This window comes from Urocitellus parryii, chromosome 1 (assembly GCF_045843805.1).
Source record: "Urocitellus parryii isolate mUroPar1 chromosome 1, mUroPar1.hap1, whole genome shotgun sequence".
Taxonomy (NCBI): Eukaryota; Metazoa; Chordata; class Mammalia; order Rodentia; family Sciuridae; genus Urocitellus; species Urocitellus parryii.
The window spans coordinates 246,893,218-246,916,027 of NC_135531.1; the positions used below are offsets into that span (position 1 = coordinate 246,893,218).

Sequence of the window (22,810 nt, forward strand, 5' to 3'; positions counted from 1 at the left end):
TTTAAATAGTTTTTGTTGTTCTTTTTCTTTTTATTTTTTTGAGCACAGTTCTTAATTCTATTGGCATTCTGGTTTTCTGAGTTCCCACCAGAATTGCTCATTAAGCTCCACTGCAGCTAGGTATGATGGTGCATGCCTGTAATCCTAGTAGCTTAGTAGGTTGATGTAGGAAGATCATAAGTATAAAGCCAGCCTCAGCAACTTAGCAAGACCCTGTCTCAAAATAAAAACCAAAAAGGGCTGGAGATGTGGTTCATTGATTAAGTTCCCCAGGTTCAATCCCTGGTACCAAAAAAATGAAATAAAATAAAAATTAAAAAGCTCTGCTACAACATTCTAGGGTTTTTCCATCCTGCATCACCAAACTTTTCAAAACTCCTCCCACAAATAATTTCCAACTGCTTCTGAATCACATGATCAAGTTAATCAGAGTAAAAACCTCACTCTTGATATCAATTTCTGTTTTAGCTGACTTTGCATAACTGACAAGAACACCCAACAAGAACACTTAAGAGGTGGAAAAGTTAATTTTGCCTCATAGTTCTATGGTTAGTAGAGTCCACTGCTCTGGGCCCACAGTGAGGTGTGGAACATCATGGCCAAAAGACCCTGTGGAGAAAACTTCTCAGCTCTTAGCAGTATCAGGAAGCAGAGAAAGGGAAGAGGGAAGGGGCTGCAGTGAAGATGAATCCTTCCGGGCACACCCCTGGTGGTCCACCTCCTCCAATCATGCCCCACCTGCCCACAGTTACCATCAAGTCAGTCCTTTCAAACTAGGAAGAACTAATCAGGTTATAGCTCTCATAATCTGGTCGTTTCATCTCCAAATATCCCTGCATTAATAACGGGAGCATTTGGGTGACACCTCATATCTAAAGCCATAACAGCTACCCTATTTCCCTTTTTAAAAAGTAATTTGCCAGGCATGGTGGTGCATGCCTGTAATCCCAGAGGCTCATGAGGCCAAGACAGAAAGGATTGCAAGTTCAAAGCCAGCCTCAGCAATTTAGGGAGGCCTAAGAAACTTAGTGAAACCCTGACTCAAAAAATAAAAAAGGGCTGCGGATATGGCTCATTGGTTAAGTGCCCCTGGGTTCAATCCTAGTACCAAAAATAGTAATAATAGTAATTTAAAGATTTGATTTAATGAAATATCACTTTTTTTCCTCCTCTGCTGGTACTTGGATTTAATACAGGGTCATTTTATCACAGAAGTACATGTGGCCAGCCCTTCTTTTTTATATACCTTTATTTTATTTATTTATTTTTATGCGGTGCTGAGGGTTGAACCCAGGGCCTCGAATGTACCAGGCGAGCACTTTACTACTGAGCCACAACCCTGCCCCCATGTCCAGACCTTATAATTTTTATTTTGAGACTAAATTGCCCAGGCTAACCTTGAACTTGCAATCTTCCTGCCCCAGCCTCCTGAGTTGCTGGGATCACAGTTGTATGCCACTGTGCCCATTGAAATATCACTCTCATACTTGAAGCTCTTCAATAGCTTCTCATTAAGAAAAATTTCATCCAGGTATGGTGGGTTTAGCTCAGTGGTAAAGTCCCTGGGTTCAATCCCCAGGAACCCTTTCCTCAAAATTTTTTTTCAGTTTTTTGTAAATTGCTTTTTCTTGGCCAGCAATATGCACCATGATCCAACTACTGTCTCCAACATTATTTCTTGCTACTCTCTTGGCATCCATACTGCTTCTAAAGGATCAGTCTCTTTTTCATCTCTTGACACTGCCAAACTCTTTCCCTGTAGCCCAGAATGCTATAGTAGTGTTACCTATCCCTCCCCCCCACACACACAGGAAAATACCTTTGCATATTCATATTTGTACACACATTTATTATGTACCAAATTACTTCTTTTCTTTCTCTGCAAACTCCTTTTGTATTCTATCTTAGCTGAAATAGAACTTTAGAGGGCTTCCTAGGATACCCTGTCCAAAGGAGGTCCTGAGGTGCTCATTAGATGTCTCTACCACTTTCTTTTTCTTTCTGATATTTTTTTAGTTGTAGATGGACACAGAATCTTTATTTTGTTTAGTTTGTGTGGTGTGAGGATTGAACCCAGTGCCTCACGCATGCTCAGCAAGTGCTCTACCACTGGGCCACAACCCTGGCCCTCTACCCTGCTTTCTTTTCTAGTACTTTTTTTTTTTCCTTTTCATTTTTGGAGATGGGGTCTTGGTGTCTCACTGTGTGGCCCAGGCTGGTCTCAAACTTTTGGGCTCAAATAATCTTTTGATCTCCACCTCCTGAGTAGCTGGGACTACAGGTGTACACTGCATGCTCAGCTCTTTTCTGGTACTTGTTTTGAATCCTCAACTAGAATATAATCTTCATAAGGTTCTTATTTGTTCTTCTACCATCAAATCCTTAGTGACTACTACAGTCTAACACAGAATAGGAGCTCAGTAAGTATGTGAATTGATAATGAATATATAGTAGTGTATAATAGATTGCGATATTCATATTAGGGAAAGTTAAAATAGTTAGGTGAACAAGATATTTCTTTTCTGGAAAGTGATACTTTTTGTGCCAGAAGTTTCTAATCTAACTTTTAAGCTGTTGTTTTTGGTTTTCTTTTCTTTCTTTTTTTGTACTTGGGATTGAACCCATGGGTGCTTAACCAATGAGCCACATTCCCACCCCTCTTTATGTTTTGAGACAGGGTCTTACTAAGTTGCATAAAGACTTCACTGAGGGGCTGGAGATGTGGCTCAGCGGTAGCGCGCTCGCCTGGCATGCGTGCGGCCCGGGTTCGATCCTCAGCACCACATACCAACAAAGATATTGTGTCCGCTGAGAACTAAAAAATAAATATTAAAAATTCTCTCTCTCTCTCTCTCTCTCTCTCTCTCTCTCTCCTCTCTCACTCTCTCTTTAAAAAAAAAAAAAAAAAAAAGACTTCACTGAGTTGTTGAGACTAGCCCCAAACTTGTGATCCTCCTGCCCCAGCCTCCCAAGTGGCTGGGGTTACAGGTGTGAGCCTGGTGTCCCAGCTATTTTTAGTTTTCTTTTTTTTTAATATTTTTTAGATGTATGGACCTTTATTTTATTCATTTATTTATATGTGGTGCTGGGAATTGAACCCAGTGCCTCACATGTGCTAGGCAAACACTCTGCCACTGAGCCACATCTTCAGCCCCACTTTTTAGTTTTCTTAATGGTGCTTAAGATGCTTTATTTTTCTGGCCAGGTGTGGAAAGCAGTGACAGTGTCTGGGAGACCAGTGTCTGAGATTGGGGTCCCCTGATGACTTCATGGCTGTAACATACTGAGAAAGTTTCTGTGCAAAGTCATAGGATGCCCAGTTGCTATGGAGATGTCTTCCATGCTAGAGTTATATCAGCCTCTGCCTTATTCCCAGGCACAGCAGCTCCTGGGAAGGAAGGAACTTCCTTGCTAAGATAACCACAATGTTTCACCAGTTCTGCTGCCCCTGAATCTGCCCGGAATTAGTAACTTTAAACAATGCACTTTCTTGAGAGCTGCACAATGCTCCTAACATTGCACATTGTAATGAGGAAATAGCCACATACTGTTGCTAACTCTAACTTTCATGAATACAAAGAATAATGCTTGCATAGTCTTTAATCTGAGATAGATAGATATATATATATAAAATAAAGATTGCTGGTGTAATTCTTTAGACCTGCTTCTCCATCAGAGAGTAGCGCTCCATCCAACTCCAAATTTATCTTCAAGATCTACATTTGTTGACTGTATTTCTTCCATTCTCCCATTGCCCCTTGCAGGAACCTGCTAGTTTGGCCACAATAGTCGAGGCAGCCAGGCAATAGTGGCACATGCCTGTAACTTCAGTGACTGGAGAGGCTGAAGCAGGAGTATGGAACAACAATTTAGCAAGACCCTGTCTCAAAAATAAGCAGAAAAGGGGCTGGGGATGTGGCTCAAGCGGTAGCGCGCTCGCCTAGCATGCGTGCGGCCCGGGTTCGATCCTCAGCATCACATACCAACAAAGATGTTGTGTCCGCCGAGAACTAAGAAAAAATAAATAAATATTAAAAAAAAAAATAAGCAGAAAAGGACTAGGGATGATGTTCAGTGGTAAAGCTCCCTTGGATCCCCAGTAGAAAAACAAAGATTTATTTTTATCTATGCCTGTGTGTGTGTGTGTGTGTCGTTTTTTTACTCTAAAATTACAAAGTCTTAAGAAATATGATAACTTTTTACAGTCTCTATAATTTGTGCTTCCTCTTAATTTTTACTGTCAATCTAAATTGGATGATTTTTATCTTTTTAGATATTTAGCTTCCTGTGGTATACTGATGAGCAGAACTCTTCCACTACATAACTCAGTTTTGCCTAAGGAGATATATTCAAGAACTTTCTTCAAAATTGCTTCACCCTTAATAAACAAAAGAAAAGAATATTCAGAGAGAAGAATTATAGGGTTTGTATATAATAATAATTCTACTAAAAGAACATATTCACAGTTTTTTTAATAAAGTATTGTGCCTCTTTCTCTCCAAATTATTTTCTTAGACTAAACTGCTTTTTTATATTGGTTTTTCCATTGCCCCTTGCAGTTTTATAAATATTTGTTATTGAATGATTATAAGACAGATTTAAGCCTTGACATAAAATGAAAATAATTTATGACCTGCGTTTCTGTATGTTGTATTTTTGGCAATTCTCGAGAGAGTTTAAACAAAGAAAGGCTCAAATTCGGTTGCTTCCAAAAACACTTTTTTTGTGATTTAGGTTGTGATTTTTTTAAATTACTATATCATTTTGGGGTGAATCATATAATAACAGTGTTGAGTCTTTATAAGCAAAAGTACTATATATCTGGCTTATTATTCAGGTTGTATTTTATATGTGACAATGGAGTTTTGCTGTTTGTTTTTTTATTTAAGCCCTGAGATATTTTTGTAAAATTTATTTCTACATATTTTACATTGCTATGCTAGTTTTTCTAACTGGTTTTGGTTAATATAGGAAAGCTATTGGTTTCTAATTATTTCCTAACAGGCCACCTTACTAAATTTTGAATTGCTTCTTCTGAATTGATGTTTGTATCATCTACCAGTCGATAAATTTGGTTAATTTTTCAGCACATATGCTTTATATTTCATGCTCTGATTGGATATTTTAGCTAATATTTTCAGAACAGTGGTACATAATGTAGCATCTCTGTATTATTTCTTACTCTAATAGACTTGCTTCGGGTATTTTATGACCTATAGAATTAATCATAGTTTTTCCTTTTTTGCAATGAATGTGATTATAATTGTAAAATTCTTTATATTAAATTATTCATATATCACTCAATTAGTTTGATTTGATCATTATATCTTTATAATATATTTCGGATTCTGTTTGTTAATATTTTTCTTCAGAGTATTTGCCTCACTACTTATAAGGGATGTTGGTATGTAATTTTCTTTTCATGTTCTTTTATTAGCTTTTGGTATTAGGAGGTTATGCTGACTCATAAAAAGAACAGGAGCCAGAAGTGGTATTGTATGCCTATAATCCCAGCTACCTGGGAGACTGAGGTAGGAGGCCAGCCTGAGCAAATTAGCATGACCCAATCTCAAAATTTCAAAGACTAGAGTATAGCTCAGTGGTAAAGTGCCCCTGGATTTAATACCCATTACCCTAAACAAAAACAACAAGAACTAAACAGTAGGCTTTTTTTTTTTTTTTTTTTGGTATTCTAAAATAGTTCATTTTTTTTTCTAAAATTGCAGCAGTATTACCTCCTTATATAAAAATAATAACATGGAAGCATATAGTCTAAGGAGTTAGTCTATTTTAACCTTCCTTTTTTTCTCTGAGTTGATGTTAATTGTTATATCCTTCCAGCACTTTTTAAATGTATTCATTTGACAACTATTGACAATTATTTTTAGGAGAAAACAAATATCAAGTAAGTTTAAATTGAGGAACACAGTGTATTTGTATACTTTTTTGTTAGTTGTAGATATTTTGCTTTATAATGTGCTTTTCTCATTAATAACACGCTGTAAACTGTGCCTTACAATATATATTTGACCAAAATTTTAAAGTAACCAGTATAGAGTCCCATAGTAATCTTTTATTATGATTCATTAAACATTTACTTTTTTGGTTTTTTACTTACTAACTTAGCAGTATTGGGAATTTTGAGACAGGGTCTTACTAAGTTGCCCAAGCCTACCTCAAACTTGTGATCCTTCTACTTCAGCCTCCTGAGTAGCTGGGATTATACCCATACACTACCTTACCTAGCATGATTTTATTAAACATTTGTTGATATCTATGTACTGACAAAGATTTGGGTTGCTTCCATTTTTTTCCACCCTTTCACATCAGTATTGAAGTAAACATCTTTGTTTTGTACATTATGGGAGTATTTTTGAGTGTTAAATTGCTGAAAGTGAAATTCCTGGCTCCAGTAAGGGATTATTAGTCATCTCAGACCAGTTCATATTATGCAAAGATGTGGATATAGTGGCTGCAAGACTTTTCAATTTTAAAGTTTTGTTGTTGTTGTTTTACTATAAAGTCTGAGTTTTTAAGTACTGGCAACTAGTGAAAAATTGAAAAAACACATCTACAGCCAGATTCAACCTATGAGCCACTATATTGTGACCTCTGCTGTATGTGTCTATGTAGAGCCCTTCTAATTTCTGTGTTTTGAAGTCATTCATTCTATAGTATGGTTCAACATACATGAAAAATTATTTATGAGTAAGTTTTTTCATGTTCAATTTAAAATGTATGTATATCATATATAATAAGCAGTTAATGCCCCTCATCTTTTTTTAAAAGATATTCAATGGAGGAAATGTATGATGTAGTATCAGAAATGGAGGATTACAAGCATTTCGTTCCTTGGTGCAAAAAATCAGATGTAATATTAAAGAGATCTGGATATTGTAAAACACGATTAGAAATTGGATTTCCACCTGTGCTGGAGCGATACACATCAGTAGTAACCTTGGTGAAACCACATTTGGTAAAGGTAATAGCTCTGTTTTTTGTTTGTTTTTTTCTGTTTCCCCAAACAACACCAAATAGTTTAATGTCTTTTTTTTTTTTTTTTTTTTTAAAGAGAAGTGAGAGAGAGGAGAGAGAGAGAGAGAGAGAGAGAGAGAGAGAGAGAGAGAGAGAGAGAGAGAATTTTTTAATATTTATTTTTTAGTTCTCGGCAGACACAACATCTTTGTTGGTATGTGGTGCTGAGGATCGAACCCGGGCCGCACGCATGCCAGGCAAGCGCGCTACCGCTTGAGCCACATCCCCAGCCCCTAGTTTAATGTCTTAAAGCATAAAAGGGTGTCTCTAAACCAGGAGGAGAGGAAATGAACCATTTATTTTATCTCCTAATTGTGTTATTTTTTATATGCAATGTTAGCATTATCCTTTTCCTTTTTTTTTTTTTTTTTTTTTTTTTTTCTGTTGAGGTCTAACCACTTAGGAAAGATCACTTGGGTTACACAAGTGAGAAATATTTTAATTTAATCTTTGTACTATTTAAAAATATATATTTTGAATACTGGGGGAAATTTTAATAAGTATTTTTTTTTAAGTTAAAGAATGAATGAAAAGTGGTAGAAGATGAGGAAAGGTAGAAAAGATACAAATGTGGAGAATATTAACATTGTTGAGGTCCTCCTGCCATGTAACAGGAATTGAAATGCCAGCTCCTGTTACCTTGTACTAATCATCTTACCCTTTTCAGAGAAGGATACACTTGGAAAAAAAAAAAGAAACCTAGACTTAAAAAATAAAAAATTGGAGAATTCCAAGGAGTAATACTTCATTTCTTTCAAATTCTTACCTTGTACTGGCCAAAGCTTTTTTTTTTTTCTGTTTTTTCAGAATCCAGGAGTTCTCTACCACTGAGCTACACTCCAGCTCTTTTTATCTTTTTATGTTTTATTTTTCAGACAGGGTCCCCTGGTCACCCACACTGGCTTTGAACTTGTTTTCTGACTGCTTCAGCCTCCTAAGTAGCTGGGATTACAGGCATATGTCACTGTGTGTAGCTAATGGCCTTTTATTTTATTTTAATTTTTTTTAATATATATATTTTTTTTAGTTGTGGATGGACACTTACTTTTATTTTTGTGTGGTGCTGAGGACCGAACCCAGTGCCTCACACATGCCAGGCAAGTGTACTACCACTGAGCCCCAGCCCCAGCCCCTTTACTGGAGCTCTTAATGCTTTAATTGCTCTTTTAATTCTTACAATAGCCTTTTTTTTTTTTTTTTTAAAGAGAGAGAGGGGGACAGAGAGAGAATTTTTAATATTTATTTATTTTTTCTTAGTTCTCGGCGGACACAACATCTTCGTTTGTATGTGGTGCTGAGGATCGAACCCAGGCCGCATGCATGCTAGGCGAGCGCGCTACCGCTTGAGCCACATCCCCAGCCCCTTACAACAGCCTTTTGAGGGTCAAATCTTATTATTCCTTATCTCCTAGAGCAAATTAAGGCTTGGAAGAGTTAGATAACTTACCTAGAGTCAAAGAGCTAACACTTTAGTTTGTCCAAAATCAGTGAATTATAATCTTAAATTTTTATTGTTCTCTGACCTCAATTTCTTACCATTTCAAGCTCTTATAACTTAAACATTAGTATTTTATGCAGCATCTAAATAAAGAACTCTTAAAAAAAAAAAAACCACTCTATCCTCTGACTTTCTTACCTTCTCTGGCTTCTTAAAATATACAGGATAAAGTCAATCTCTTTATCGTTGCACGGGGGCCCCCTCCCCTTAATTTTCAGGTATACCACATATCTTAAAGTTCCATGATTGCACCAAATAGTACTTGTTCCACAGCCATGTGTTTTGGCATATTGTTCACTCCTCTACCTGCAGTGTACTTCTCTCCTTGCCTATTAATCCTTCAAATTCCAGCTGTCTAGTGTTATATGCTCCCTTTCTTTTCATGTAAATCATCAGTCCTACCTCAGTGATTCTTCTGGGCTTTGTATGTACTTTATTTCTCTGTCATATTTTTTCCACTGGATTTTTTGGACAAGATTGAAGAACTTGAGGGAAGGGACTCTATTTTTAGTTGTCAATGAATCTTTGTTTTAATCATTTATATGCAGTGCTGATAATCCAACCCAGTGTCATGCACATGCTAAGCAAGCACTCTGCCACTGAGCCACAACCCCAGCCCCAAGGGACACTGTCTTTTTTCTCTCTGTGTCCTCAGCACAAACAATGTGGCAATCAGTCCTTTCATATGAAGCTATCACTACCTGTATTCTTGGACTCCTGAAGATCAGAGATGTTCATAATCATCTGTTATTTTCAGCACATATGAGGAGAATGGATTTTTTAAACTTTTCATAATAACCTATATGATCATTGCTATCTAACTTTTATGAAGCTTAAGGAGATTAATAACCCTAAAAAAATTCACACTGTAGCTGGGCACAGTTGCATACAACTCAGGAGGCTGAGGCAGGAGGATCACAACTTTGAGGCCAAACTGGACAACTTAGTAAGACTCTTTGTCTCAAAGAGTTGGATGGGGCCAGGGATGTGGCTCAGTGGTAAGATCGCTTGCCTAGCATGCGTGAGGCACACTGGGTTCGATCCCTGGCACCACATAAAAACAAACAAATAAAATAAACATCTTGTGTCCCCCTATAACTAAAAAGAGGTGGGGATGACACTCAGTTTTTTTTTTGTTTGTTTTGTTGTTGTTTTGTTTTTTTAACCCATGGCCTTGTGCATGGTAGGGAAGCACTCTACCAACTGAACTCTATCCCCAGCCTAACACTCAGTTTTAAAGTGCCCTTTGATTCAACCTTCAGTACTGTATTCCAAACACTTTTCCATTATAAAAAGCTGTGTCACTTTATATACAAGTTTATTTTCAAAGATATAATTGAGAATAACACAGAATTTTGTGTGCTTAGCTTTCAGTTATCCTTCAGTTCAGGTGTTAGATTTTAATACTTAATACATTTTTGTAACATATAGTAATAATCATTATAACAAGGGAACCACAGAAGCTGTGTTACATGTCTATGAATTATTAACTTACTAAAATGTGCCTATCACTTAATATGTCAGTAATTCTAATCTACATGAATCTATAATCATCACAAGCCCTTGGAAGTTTTCAGATTTAACAGGGACAACAAACATTTCAAATAATCTGACTTCCTGGTTTACAATATAAAAATTTTGTTTGGGTTAGTGTATTTGACAGACTTGGTCAATTTACTTAGAACAACCAGTAGAAGGTCATTATAATAACAGGTGCATCTGTGTTAAATATCTCTGCTCTTAGGGATAAGGTCTTTGGTAATATCATTCATGTCAAAAAATACCAGTAAAAATCCATGTGTCCTTGGACTACATCATTGGTGTGAGTGCACACTGCCATATTTTGTATAAAAATAGTCAGAGGGGGAGGTATTATAGTAAGTATTTCCAAAAGCTGTTTTTCCTTCAGTGTTAAGTTTCCTGTAAGCTTCTTATGTGATTATAAAGAAGGGCAAAATGTGTTATCTTTTCTGGGTTTTTTTTGCTGTACTGGGGATTGAAACCAGGAGAGCTTTACCACTGAGCTACTTCCTCAGCCCTTTTTATTTTGAAACAGGGTCTCACTGAGTTGCACAGGCTTACCTCGAACTTGGCATCCTTCTGTCTCATGTCCCGAGTAGCTAGGATTATAGGCATGCACCACCATGCCCAGCCAAAATGTATTATCTTAAACTTAAATTACTGAAATAATAAGATTTCATTATAGTTTTTTTAAAAAATTTTTTTAGTTGCCAATGGATTTTTAACTTTATTTATTTATTCATATGTAGTGCTGAGGATCGAACCCAGGGCCTCACACTGCTAGGCAAGCACTTTTATCACTGAGCCACAACCCCAGCCCCATATTTTTTATTTTTTATTTTTTTGAGACAGGGACTTGCTGTGTTGCCCAAGTAGTCTTGAACTCCTGCCTCAGCCCCCCCAGTAACTGGGACTACACATATATGCCACCATTCATTGTAGATACTTACTGGTATTAAAAATTAGAGAGTTGGCAGTTATTGAAATATACATGTATGGCTAAAAATTTACTTCTCTCCAGTGACTTAGCATAATTCACCTATTAGTTAATAGTATTTTAATTATTAGTATGTTAATATGTCAAAATTAATTTTTTTCTTTCCTTTTTTTTCCAGTGCTGGAGGTTGAACACAGGGCCTTATGTATGCTGAGCAAGTACTTTACCACTGAGCTAGATCCCCAACCCTATATGAATTTTTAACATTCACTGGTTTCCACTTTTCAAGTTAAAATAATGTTATCATTTCTTTTTATAAACATGTGAATGGAGCATATAAATGCTTTTTTAGCTTGGGTGCTATTGATCTTTTTAATAATAATTTTACCATGTTACTGGCTGGTAATTCATGGTGATAATTCATTCAAGAGTGTGTAGGTGAAGAGAAAGTTAGAAACTGCAAAAGAATTTCTGCTTTGGCTCCAATATCTATGGAGAAATTCAGAATTGAGTCAGAGAAATGGTCCTGTGTTCTTTGTTCAGAGGGGCTACAACTGGGAAAGAAAAAGTAAAAAAGTACTTGGAGGAAAAACAGTTTATCTATGCAAGTCCCAATTTTGCTAATGTGTTTGTAGTGATTATAGCCTTAGGGGAAGGGCATTCTAAACTCTTGAGGGGAATCTATCACCAAAGAAAAAGGGATAAAGAGGCTTGATTATTGACTTCAGGATATGCCTAAAGAGCTGAGGAGGAAGTTGTACACTTGGAAACAGTCTGCTGCTAAAGGAATGTGATAGGTATTCTTGAAGTCAATTGTTTATTAGTGTAATAATGCCCAATAACATCTGAGGGTTTTAGGTAAAAAAGCTGAACTGGTTGGGGTGGCACAATACTGTAATCCCAGCTACACAGGAGACTGAGGCAGGATTATTGCAAGGTTGAGGTCAGCCTGGGCAATTTAGTAAGACCCTGTGTCAAAGGAGCTGGGGAGGGCTGAGGCTCTGGCTCAGTGGTAGAGCACCTCCCTTGCATGTGTGACAACTTGGTTTGATATTCAGCACCACATAAAAATACATATATACATACATACATACATACATTGTGTCCATCTACAACTAAAAAATTAAGAATTTTTAAAAAATTAAAAAGGCACTGGAGATATGGCTCATTGGTATAGAGCAACCCTGGGTTAATTCCCAATACCACCAATAATAATAATAATAATAAAGAAGGGGAAAGACTAAATATGATTAACAAGAGAAATTTGGGTAATAGAGAATTATAGAATTGTTCTAACTGTACCAGGTACCTTATAACCATTTTATCCATCTCGTAGAAATGGTATATAGCAGGTATTATTTTACATTTCAAGGAAATATGGTACAAGAGTTTAGCTTTTTCAGGATCCCTTTTAAGTGGTAGATCTGGAAATAAGCTTCCAAAAATATCACTCCCTGTTCTATTGCTAGAGGAGAGAAATCTAAGTAGTATAGTGGGTAATAGCTATGAAAGAAAGAAAAACTGGCAGTCTTGGGGATTCTGAAAGAAAAGAAAAAATAACTAGTTTTGGTTAAAAAGTTCCTTCCTAGCATCAAGCTGTTAAATATCTTCATCTCCTGTGGTCTGACCTATAAAAATCAGATTTTTTTCTTTGAAAAAAAAAAAAGGTAGATTCTTATTAATCCAAAAGGTACTTAACTGTAGTTTTTTTGTTTGTTTGTTTTGTTTTGTTTTTGTCTTATTCTAGGCATCCTGTACTGATGGGAAACTTTTCAATCATTTGGAGACCAATTGGCGTTTTAGACCAGGTCTTCCTGGCTACCCAAGAACTTGTACCTTGGATTTTTCAGTAAGTTTCTCAAAAAGTCCTTGATTTGTTTCACATATAAAGTGAAGTGAGTACTGAAGTCATGCATAGAGATAACCAAAGCTCAGTTTTTTAAAAATCTCAAATTTCTGAGTATTGATTACATTTTGCTGCACCAATGCTATGAACATTTTTTTCTCTGTTCTAATCTTGCAACAGTGAATATTTCTTTCTCTCTTTTCTATGTTTTACAGATCTATAGATTTTAAGATATATGCCTGGGCTGAGGATGTAGCTCAGTAGTAGAACATTTGTCTAGGATGCATGAGGTGGGTTTGCTCACCTGTAATGCAGAAAAAACAAACAAAAAACTCCACATGCCATGAATTTACTATATCAGTTAAAAACATTTAAACTTAGTAACAATTTAAAATTGATACCAAATTAAATCTATATATTGCATGTTATATGTAGAAATGAAGAATAAAGGAGAAACTCTGATTTTAGAATCTAGGGACTCATAATTTTCTTCTTATCACTTTAAAAATAGAAAACTTAAAGCCTCCTATAAATTTCTTTGGCAGCAGGTAATATAAGTTGTTCTTTGTCTTGCAACTTAGTAACTCAGGCATTGAATCTTTTTGTTTGTTTCCTGCTACAGACAGAACTCGGGTGATTGACCACTGAAATAAATCCCCAGCCATTGCCCCACCTTTTTTTTTTTTTTTTTTTTCAATTTTAAGACAGGGTCTTGCTAAGTTGCTGAGGCTAGCCTAGAACTTGTAATCCTCTTGCTTCAGCTTTCCAAGTTGCTAGAATTATAGGTGTGTGCTACCATGCCCAGTCAGGCATTGAATGCTAAGTTATGCTGGTGATCCAGGTGTACAGTGGCACACATCTGCAATTCCAACAACTCAAGAGGCTGAGGCAGGATAATTGTAAGCTTGAGGCCAACCTCAGCAACTTAGTAGGACCCTGTCTCAAAAAATGGGATGGGGATAGCTCAGTGATAAAGCACCTTTGTGTTCAGTACTCAGTGGTAGATTGCTTGCCTACCATTCAAAAGGCTCTGGGTTCAGTCCTCATTACTAAAAAATAAACAAACAAAAAAGAAATGGTAAAAATTTTGGTTAAATTGTTTCATTTTTGTTTTCGGCTCTTTCTCATTAAAACATTAGTAGACAGGCTGAGGATGTGGCTCAAGTGGTAGCGTGCTCGCCTGGCATGTGTGCCGCCCGGGTTCGATCCTCAGCACCACATATACAAAGATGTTGTGTCTGCCGATAACTAAAAAATAAATATTAAAAAAAAAAAAAAACATTAGTAGACATAGTGTACTCAAGGTCCTGGGTTCAGCCCCCAGCAACCTCTCCCTGTCCCCTCCCCCCCCCCACACACACACAAAAAAAAAGTGGACCTTTTTTTTTAATTTAAAAAAATTGTTTTTGTTATATATGACAGCAGAATGTGTTACAATTCATATTACATATGTAGAGTACAATTTTTCATCTCTCTACTTGTATGCAAAGTATATTCACACCATTCATGTCTTTTTCATACATGTACTTAGGGTAGTGATGTCCATCTCATTCCACCATCTTTTTTTAACCCCCTTGCTCCCCCGCCCCTTTTTAATTTATTTTTCAGTTTTAGGTGGACACAATATCTTTATTTTACATTCATGTGCTGCTGAGGATTGAACCCAATGCCTTGTGCATGCTAGGCGAGCACTCTACCACTGAGCCACAACCCCAGCCCTATTCCCCCTCTTTGCCCTATCTACAGTTTGTCTAATCTTCCCATGCTCCCGCTCCCAACCCCATTGTGAATCAGTCTCCTTATATCGGAGAAAACATTTGGCATTTGTTTTTTTAGGATTGGCTTACTTCACTTAGCATTATATTCTCCAACTTTATCCATTTACCTGCAAATGCCATGATTTTATTCTCTTTCATTGATGAGTAATATTCCATTGTGTATATCTACCACATTTTCTTTATCCATTCATCTATTGAAGGGCATCTAGGTTGGTTCCATAGTTTAGCTATTGTGAATTGTGCTGCTATAAACATTGATGTAACTGTGTTCCTGTAGTATGCTGTTTCTAAGTCTTTTGGGTATAGACCGAGGAGTGGGATAGAGCTGGGTCAAATAGTGGTTCCATTCCCAATTTTCCAAGGAATTCCCTCTGTTAATTTCCTGATTTTGACAATTATACTGTGGTTACGTAGGACATTAAGATGGAAAAATCTGTCCAGGAGTGGTAGTTCACGCTTGTAATCCCAGCAGCTCAGGAGTTGGAGGCAGGAGGATTGCACGCAAGTTCAAAGCCAGCCTCAGCAAAAACGAGGCACTAAGCAACTCACTGAGACCCTGTCTCTAAATAAAATACAGAATAGGGATATGGATGTGGCTCAGTGGTTGAGTGCCCCTGAGTACAATCCCTGGTACCAAAAAAGGAGGGGAGGAGCACTGGGGTTGTGGCTTAGCAGTAAAGTACTCACCTAGTATGTGCTAAGTGTGCTGGGTTTGATCTTCAGCACCACATAAAAATAAATAAATAAAATAAAGGTATTGTGTCCAACTACAACTAAGACCAAAAAAAATTTTTTTTAGAAAGAGGGAGAAATCTGGGTATGGGTACATGGGATTCTTTATACCAGTTTTGCAACCTTTTTATAAAAATAAAATTATTTCAAAATGAAACTTTGAGCTGAGATCATAGCTCAATGGAGGCACTGGGTTTGATCCTCAGTACTTGGGGGCAGGGGGGAAGGATGAAAAGTTAAAACATTTTAAAATCTAGAGGGCATTTGGTCGTTTTTAAAAAATGTTTCTCAGGCTGGGGCTGTATGTAGCTCAGCAGAGCACTTGCCTAGCATGTGTGAGGCACTGGGTTTGATCCTTAGCACCACATAAAAAAAGTAAAAAATAAAATAAAGGCATTCTGTCCATCTACAACCACAAAAAAATTTAAAAAACAAACATACAAAAAAATATTTCTCAAAACATTTGCCTTGGGCTGGGGTTGTGGCTCAGTGATAGAGTGATGACATGTTAGGCACTGGATTTGATCCTCAGCACCACATAAAATAAATAAATAAAATAAAGGTATTGTGTCATCTACAACTAAAACAAAATTTATTCAAAAGCAAACAAACATTTGCATTGAATTCTGGCTACTCTTATAAGAGACAATCACCTGCCCTTTCTGCTTTGTGGTTGAGTCATGCATGTGTGCACACAGGTGATCTCCTTGCTGCTATGTATCATTGGAATGATGCCTATGAGAACAGTCACTTCCCTTCCTTATTCCTTTTGTGAAGTAGGATACATCCAAGAAGTATACATTAATAAGAACAGTAAAACTTTATTTCTAGTCTTCTCCAGCTTATTCAAATGTAGGCTGTTAGCTCTGAAACGAGATGCATTGGCCTTATTTATTTATTTTTTTTAAGAGAGAGAGAGAATTTTTTTTTAATATTTATTTTTTAGTTATCGGCGAACACAACATCTTTGTATGTGGTGCTGAGGATCAAACCCGGGCCGCACGCATGCCAGGCGAGCGCCCTGCCGCTTGAGCCGCATCCCCAGCCCGCATTGGCCTTGTTAAATTTATTTTGCCAGCAGTTGTGCATAATGCAATAAAGATGATTCCCTCTTCTGATGGTAAAGTCTCACCTCTATATACCTACCCAACTTTACCTTAGATTCCCAGGTCACAGTGTAAACACCTTGTCCTCAGTGGAAATTTAGCAGAAGAAAGATTTTTCTAAAACAATTTTTAACATTTTCTTACAGATTTCTTTTGAATTCCGCTCACTTCTACACTCGCAGCTTGCTACTCTGTTTTTCGATGAAGTTGTAAAACAGATGGTAGCTGCCTTTGAAAGAAGAGCATGTAAGCTGTATGGTCCAGAAACAAGTATACCTCGGGAGTTAATGTTTCATGAAGTTCATCACACATAAAGAAAAAAAAAACTGGTGTCACCTACTTTTAATTTTAGTTCACTTTTAGGAAGTGCTTTCGTGGTTTATTTTCAGAAGTCAGAAAGCATTTGCTAAACCCAACTTTGATTATAAACCTGCTCCATTGAAAATTTGCACATAGAATATGGACCCACTTGTAAATAGAATTATTTCTTCAATCAAGTATAATTCAAAGTAATGTGTACATCAGCAGGTTCTGCATTTATAATAATGGGATATCATCATTATTGCCAGAATATTGACATTACTCTTCTGTATGGAAGTTGAAACTGTAAATTTAATTCTTTTAATTATCACCTTACTTGAAAGAGATTAGTTAAGAATACTCCCTCTGTGGAGCACTTCTATATATATTAACCATATCATGTTTAAGTTATTATATTCAGAGTGTTTGTAACTTATTGCTGTAGGGCCTGCAATATGACCTAGAATATTTGAGTAATCATCATATATTCAAAGTGAAAAACTTTGATTGTTCATATGGGTAGTAGTTGATAATTCACTGTTATTGTGAGATTAGCTCCCAGGTAAACACTGAAGGTGTTTGTTTGGTTTTGTTGTTTTGTTTTGTTTTGTTTGGGTAAGTGGTCCAGAGCTTTATGATACTGAGTAGTAGTTTGCAGCCTTCTCCCAGGTTTTGTGTCTACTCTTTCAATAATGCTAATCACGTGTTAAATTCTGTCTACCACAGTAAGCAACAGATGAAAATAAGTTGGTTGGTATATCTCCAGCACTTTGCATCCCTGTTTTCTATTTATTGCATGTATTCACTTTCAGTAATATATTCCAAACATATTTTTTTAACAAATCAATATAAGAACTGAAGTAGTAACTTAATAAAGTTAATTTGTCTATTTTTTGTACAGTTATTTTGTTTATTGAAATATTACTATGTTGTTTCAAAGTATATATTATACTGTGTTGTTTGAAAGTGAAGTGTTATAGCATTTCATAACAAAAATACTTTTATAGGAACAGACTATGAAAAATCTGGGTGAAATTCAGTCTTCCTTTAATCAATACTGATCTCCTTCACTCTTTTCACTCCATACACACCACCCTCTGGCGTTAGGTTAGTGCTACTAAGTTTATTTTCTTGGATCAACAATCACTAATATGTTTTTATTTAAAGTGAGTGTGTATGAATTTGTTCAGTTAATCTTTTTTTGAGTACCTGCTTTCTCTAAGACACTGACTATATAGTGGTAAAGAACTCACATGGGAGTTTTGCTGTGCTGTCACACAAGTAAAACAATATATTCTCACTTATAGATGAGAAATCTTTCCAGAGAATAAGTAGTCTGCATATAATTATGTACCTTTTTTTTCTTTTCTTTTTTGCAATGCTGGGAATCATTAAACTCAGGGCCTCCCATGTAGTAGGCAAGTGTTTTGCCACTCAGCTATACTCCCAACCCCCCCCCCCCAATTTTTCTTTCTTTTTTGTACCAGGGATTAAACAGAGGAGTGCTTAACCACTGATCCACAGCCACAGCCCTTTTTAGAGATAGGGTCTCACTGAATTGCTTAGGGCCTCACTGAGTTGCTGACGCTGGCTTTGAACTTGTGATCTTCCTGCTTGAGCCTCCTGAGCTGCAGGTTACAGGGGGGCTCCACTGCACCCAGCCCAGAGTTTTTGTTAAATTGCAAAAATTCATATATGCCCTATACTGGATTTTTTTTCTCTTTTGATGGAAATAAAAACTTACCATTGCTTGTACATGGTATCATAGGTAAACTTTTAGATTCAGAATCTGTCATTGGGATGTAACTGGGCTAATATGAGAGTATGTAATGGCATTTTGGTCAGGGAACTCAGGAATACTGAACTGTTGCTTTGATCTAACTATTCCTTTGACCCAAGAGGTTCCCTAGACATGGGCAGGATAAGCACAGGAGAGAAAAAAGGAGGACAGCACTGGTTTTAGCCTTGTCCAGGTGCTCATTTTTTTAAGAGTGAGAGAGGAGAGAGAGAGAGAATTTTTAATATTTATTTTTTAGTTCTTGGCGGACACAACATCTTTGTTGGTATGTGGTGCTGAGGATCGAACCCGGGCCGCACCCATGCCAGGCGAGCGCGCTACCGCCTGAGCCACATCCCCAGCCCCTCATGTAGCATTTCAAGGATGTTCTAAATTTGGATTAAATTTAGTTGCCTGATCTAATTTCTCAAGTTCTAGGAGTTGGTTTTAGTAGTTTTCTTGCTTAGATTAACTATGGTGTTTCCTTTATTTATACAGCACCACAATGGTCATTTGAAAGGGATGCTAATCCTGAGACTTAAGCCCAAGTTTAGAGTGCCAGAGTTATCGTTCTATAGTTGATTGTATTCTCCAGGGAATTCTGTGCTCAGCCTCTCATTGAGGATAATTTTGATACTTCCCTTTATTTCTCCTACCTCATCTACAAGAAGAGTTCAGAAGACTGCGACGTGTAGATCTCTGGGATTTCATGGGGCTACCCACATAGATTTTCAAGACTCAAGTTTTTAGGCACTTAAAATTTTTTTGATGCTGTGTGTGGTGGTTCTCACCTGTAATCCCAGCTGCTTGGGAGGCTGAGGCAGGAGGATCGCAAGTTTGGGGCCAATTTAGTGAGCCCATATCTCAAAATTTTAAAAAAGGGTTGGGGATATGGCTCAGTGGTAGAGTACCCATTGGTTTAATTCCCACTACCAAAACTTTTTTGTTTTGTTTTGTGTACTTATATAGTACTATGTGTTAGACATAGTAACTCTTTCAAATACATTCTATTATTATCCCCATTTTACATACAGTACAAAGAAAGAGATGGAGAGGTTAAGTAACCTTGACTAATGTCACAAGAAGTGGTAGAAACAGGTTAAAATCCCCACATCACTGGTTCCTGTATCTTGCCTGACCTGGTCCAACAGTCTTGAGACCAGGACCTATTTATTTAAAATTTGTCATCTGTGCTTTCCATATTTTTTTCTTTTTTCTTTTTGGGGAGAGGGGCCATTACCAGAGATTGAGCTCAGGGCCACTCAACCACTAAGCCACATCCCCATCCCTATTTTGTATTTTATTTAGAGACAGGGTCTCACTGAGTTGCTTAATGAACTCAGGATCCTCCTGTCTCAGCCTCCTGAGCTGCAGGGATTATATGCATGCACCACCATGCCCAGCCACGTATTTTAAGGGGAAAGAAAACACCAACTTTATAAACTTACCTGGTCAGTGGTATCTAAGACTTACAGCAGTGGGATTGCTTGGTAAAATTATTCTCTCTGTAGAAGGAACTTCTCTTCCTTGGTGTTGTGTTGGTTTTTTTTTTTTTTTAAACTGTTTGAGGACCTGAGGTTTGTGGCTACATCTTCCATCTTTTTACTATGGAGAGGACCCAAATTATTTCAGAGAGGCTAACTCTTTAACACCATCCTTGTAGTACCAACTTTACACTTCTCCTTTGGGAGATAATAGACTTCTAGTGTTCAAGTCACTTGAACACAATTATTTGTAAGCCAAGCCTTTATCTTCCTGCTCCAATCTGAACTGGTTGCCCTCTAGGATGTTGTTCAGCTGTAATCTTAGGGATTTCTTGCAGTCGTTGTAGGATTTCCTTCATCTCTCTAATTTTGGGCCCCTATTTCCTGAATCTTTTGGCCTTTTAATATTTTTATTTACTGCCTAATGCTGAAGGAAACCCTTTTGCAGCTTTCTGAGAAAGGGTGACTGAGAGCTAGATTTTTAATTTGTAGTGTCAGAATATGTCATTGTTTTATAGTTGATTGGAGGGGACAAGCACTCAAACACTTAGCAGTTAGAAAAGAGCCAAGAGTCGTTGAAGTTTGCAGTGTAGGTGCTCCCTTAAATCTATTTTTAGTTCTCTGCCTTACTCTTGCTCTCTTTTCTCAGGCTCAGTCTTTCTAATTAGATTTATCTGTTTTTCTTCCCTTCACTAACACTTAAGTACTATACTGTATTGGCTGTTACTCTTTTCCCTTAGTGACCAGGAGTTCCTTATGTGTTCCTTGTTTGTGAGGCCAATCGTTTTTTAATATTTTCTCTTGGAACAAGGAGCAGAATAATTTTATTTGTTCTTAATACTTAATTTATTAATCTTATGAATTTATTATACTTTAAAAAATTAAACATTCCTTTAAATATTCACATACTATATGGAATTAGCAAAATAAATTTCCCTGAGCATTTAAATATTGCAAACCTAAGGATTTCTAAACATTTAATTAAAATTGCAAATCCAATTTATAAAATTCTCTTGGTTTTTAAATGTATGTATAAATTTTTTTTAGTTGTGAATGGACACAATCTATGTGGTGGCGAGGGTCAAACCCAGGGCCTTGCATGTGCTACGTGCTGGGTGAGCTCTCAACCGCTAAGCCACAACCCCAGCCCCCAGCCCTAGTCCTTTTTTGTTTTGAGTTGGGATCTCCGTTGTTGAGGCTGACCTTGAATTTGTGATCCTCCTGCTTCAGCCCCTGGAGTAGCTGGGATTACCCATGTGCACCGATGCATGACTTCTCTGGATGTTTTTGAAAGTATTCATGCTCTCAAGCTATAACTGTTCTAGATCCATTTGATTTTTTTCCCATCACAAACCATAGTATCCTAGGAAGACTGTTTCCATTATTTTGCGGGGAGGTTGTTAGGGATTGAACCCAGGGCCTCATGCATACCAGGCAAGCACTGAGCATCTCCGGTCCTTCATTTTGAGACAAGGTCCAAGTTGCCAGGTAGGCGTCATTGTTGCAATCCTGCTGCCTCTTCCTCCTGAGTCTCTGGAATTATAGCTGTGTAATGTTCCATTTTTTAAAGTATGAGGGTTGAATCCAGCCATACTTTGCCACTGAGGTACATCCCCAGCCCTTTTATATTTTTTGAGACAGGATCTCACTAAATTGCTGAGGCTGGCCTAGAATTTGCAGTGCTACTGAGTCACTGGGATTACAGGTAAGCACCACAATTGGCATCTTAACTCCCAACATAGATAGTTCCCAGCATTTAACCAAGTTTGAAAATGATCATACTGAATTTGTTGCTGTAAGAACTAAGAAGATACATAAACCATAGGCCCCAAACTAAAGGTTTTTGGATGCTCCAAACTCTGAGCCTAGCAGGGGTTATCTCAGTTAAAGTAGAAATGTTTTACTTCCTCATGAATTTTCCTGAGTCAGCAGGATCTGACTCCCTAATTTCCCATGGGTTATTCCTGTTTTATCTATCCAGGTTTATTACCATGATTGGGGCTAAATACTGGATCATCATTTACTTCCCCTCTCTCTGGACATTTTTATTTGAAAAGCCCCTCCTTCGTACATATAGATCCTTGGCAGAAAGGCAATTAAATCCTGCTTGTTTTCACAGTAAGGCCATTCCATGCTGCTTTTCTCTTCAGGTCAATCTCTCTTGACATTTTGTGAGTGGTTTCCCAGGAAATGTCCATGAACTGACTTGCAGCAGGTTTCTTCAAGAGATCTAAATAAATACCTGTTTTCTTACCCACACTGACATCTTTAATAATTTAAAAAAAAATTTAGTTGCAGATAGACATAATACCTTTATTTTTTTACATGGTGCTGGGGATTGAACCCAGTGCCTCACGTGCGAGGCTGTGCTCTACTATCTTGACTAAATACTGTTGATATTCCTGCCCCTTTCTAGAACCTACCCCAAATTTCTGTTATCACAGAAGGTAGAACATGCTTTTTTCTTTTTTTAATTTTTTTTTTTTTTTTTTTTTTTAGTTTTCGGTGGACACAACATCTTTATTTTTATGTGGTGCTGAGGATTGAACCCAGCACCCTGCACATGCCAGGAAAGCACACTACCGCTTGAGCCACATCCCCAGCCCAGATATTGTCTTTTTCTATTGGATATTTGGGAGGTGGAGGTTGGATTAAAGTCCCTTTCATCTTTTGTCATGAGCCTGGCCTAAAAATGGGTTTATTAATCATTTTCTACTTTGAAAGAAGTAGAATATTCTACTTTCAAAGTAGAAAATGATTAAGACTATGGTCTACACAATTCCATTAAGTATGACC

The 22,810-nt window shown here is 37.2% G+C and overlaps 1 protein-coding gene across 1 annotated transcript in view; it reads left to right on the top strand.

Annotated features, from left to right (window-relative positions):
* Coq10b (coenzyme Q10B) overlaps positions 1-17,627 on the top strand; it is a 31,072-nt gene extending 13,445 nt beyond the window's left edge. The window contains exons 2-5 of the mRNA XM_026399304.2: positions 4,274-4,423; positions 6,790-6,982; positions 12,739-12,840; positions 16,600-17,627. Coding sequence (XP_026255089.1) covers positions 4,274-4,423; positions 6,790-6,982; positions 12,739-12,840; positions 16,600-16,767 — 613 coding nt within the window. The 3' untranslated portion in view covers positions 16,768-17,627. The remainder of the gene's footprint in view (positions 1-4,273; positions 4,424-6,789; positions 6,983-12,738; positions 12,841-16,599) is intronic.
* Positions 17,628-22,810: the final 5,183 nt, after the last annotated feature.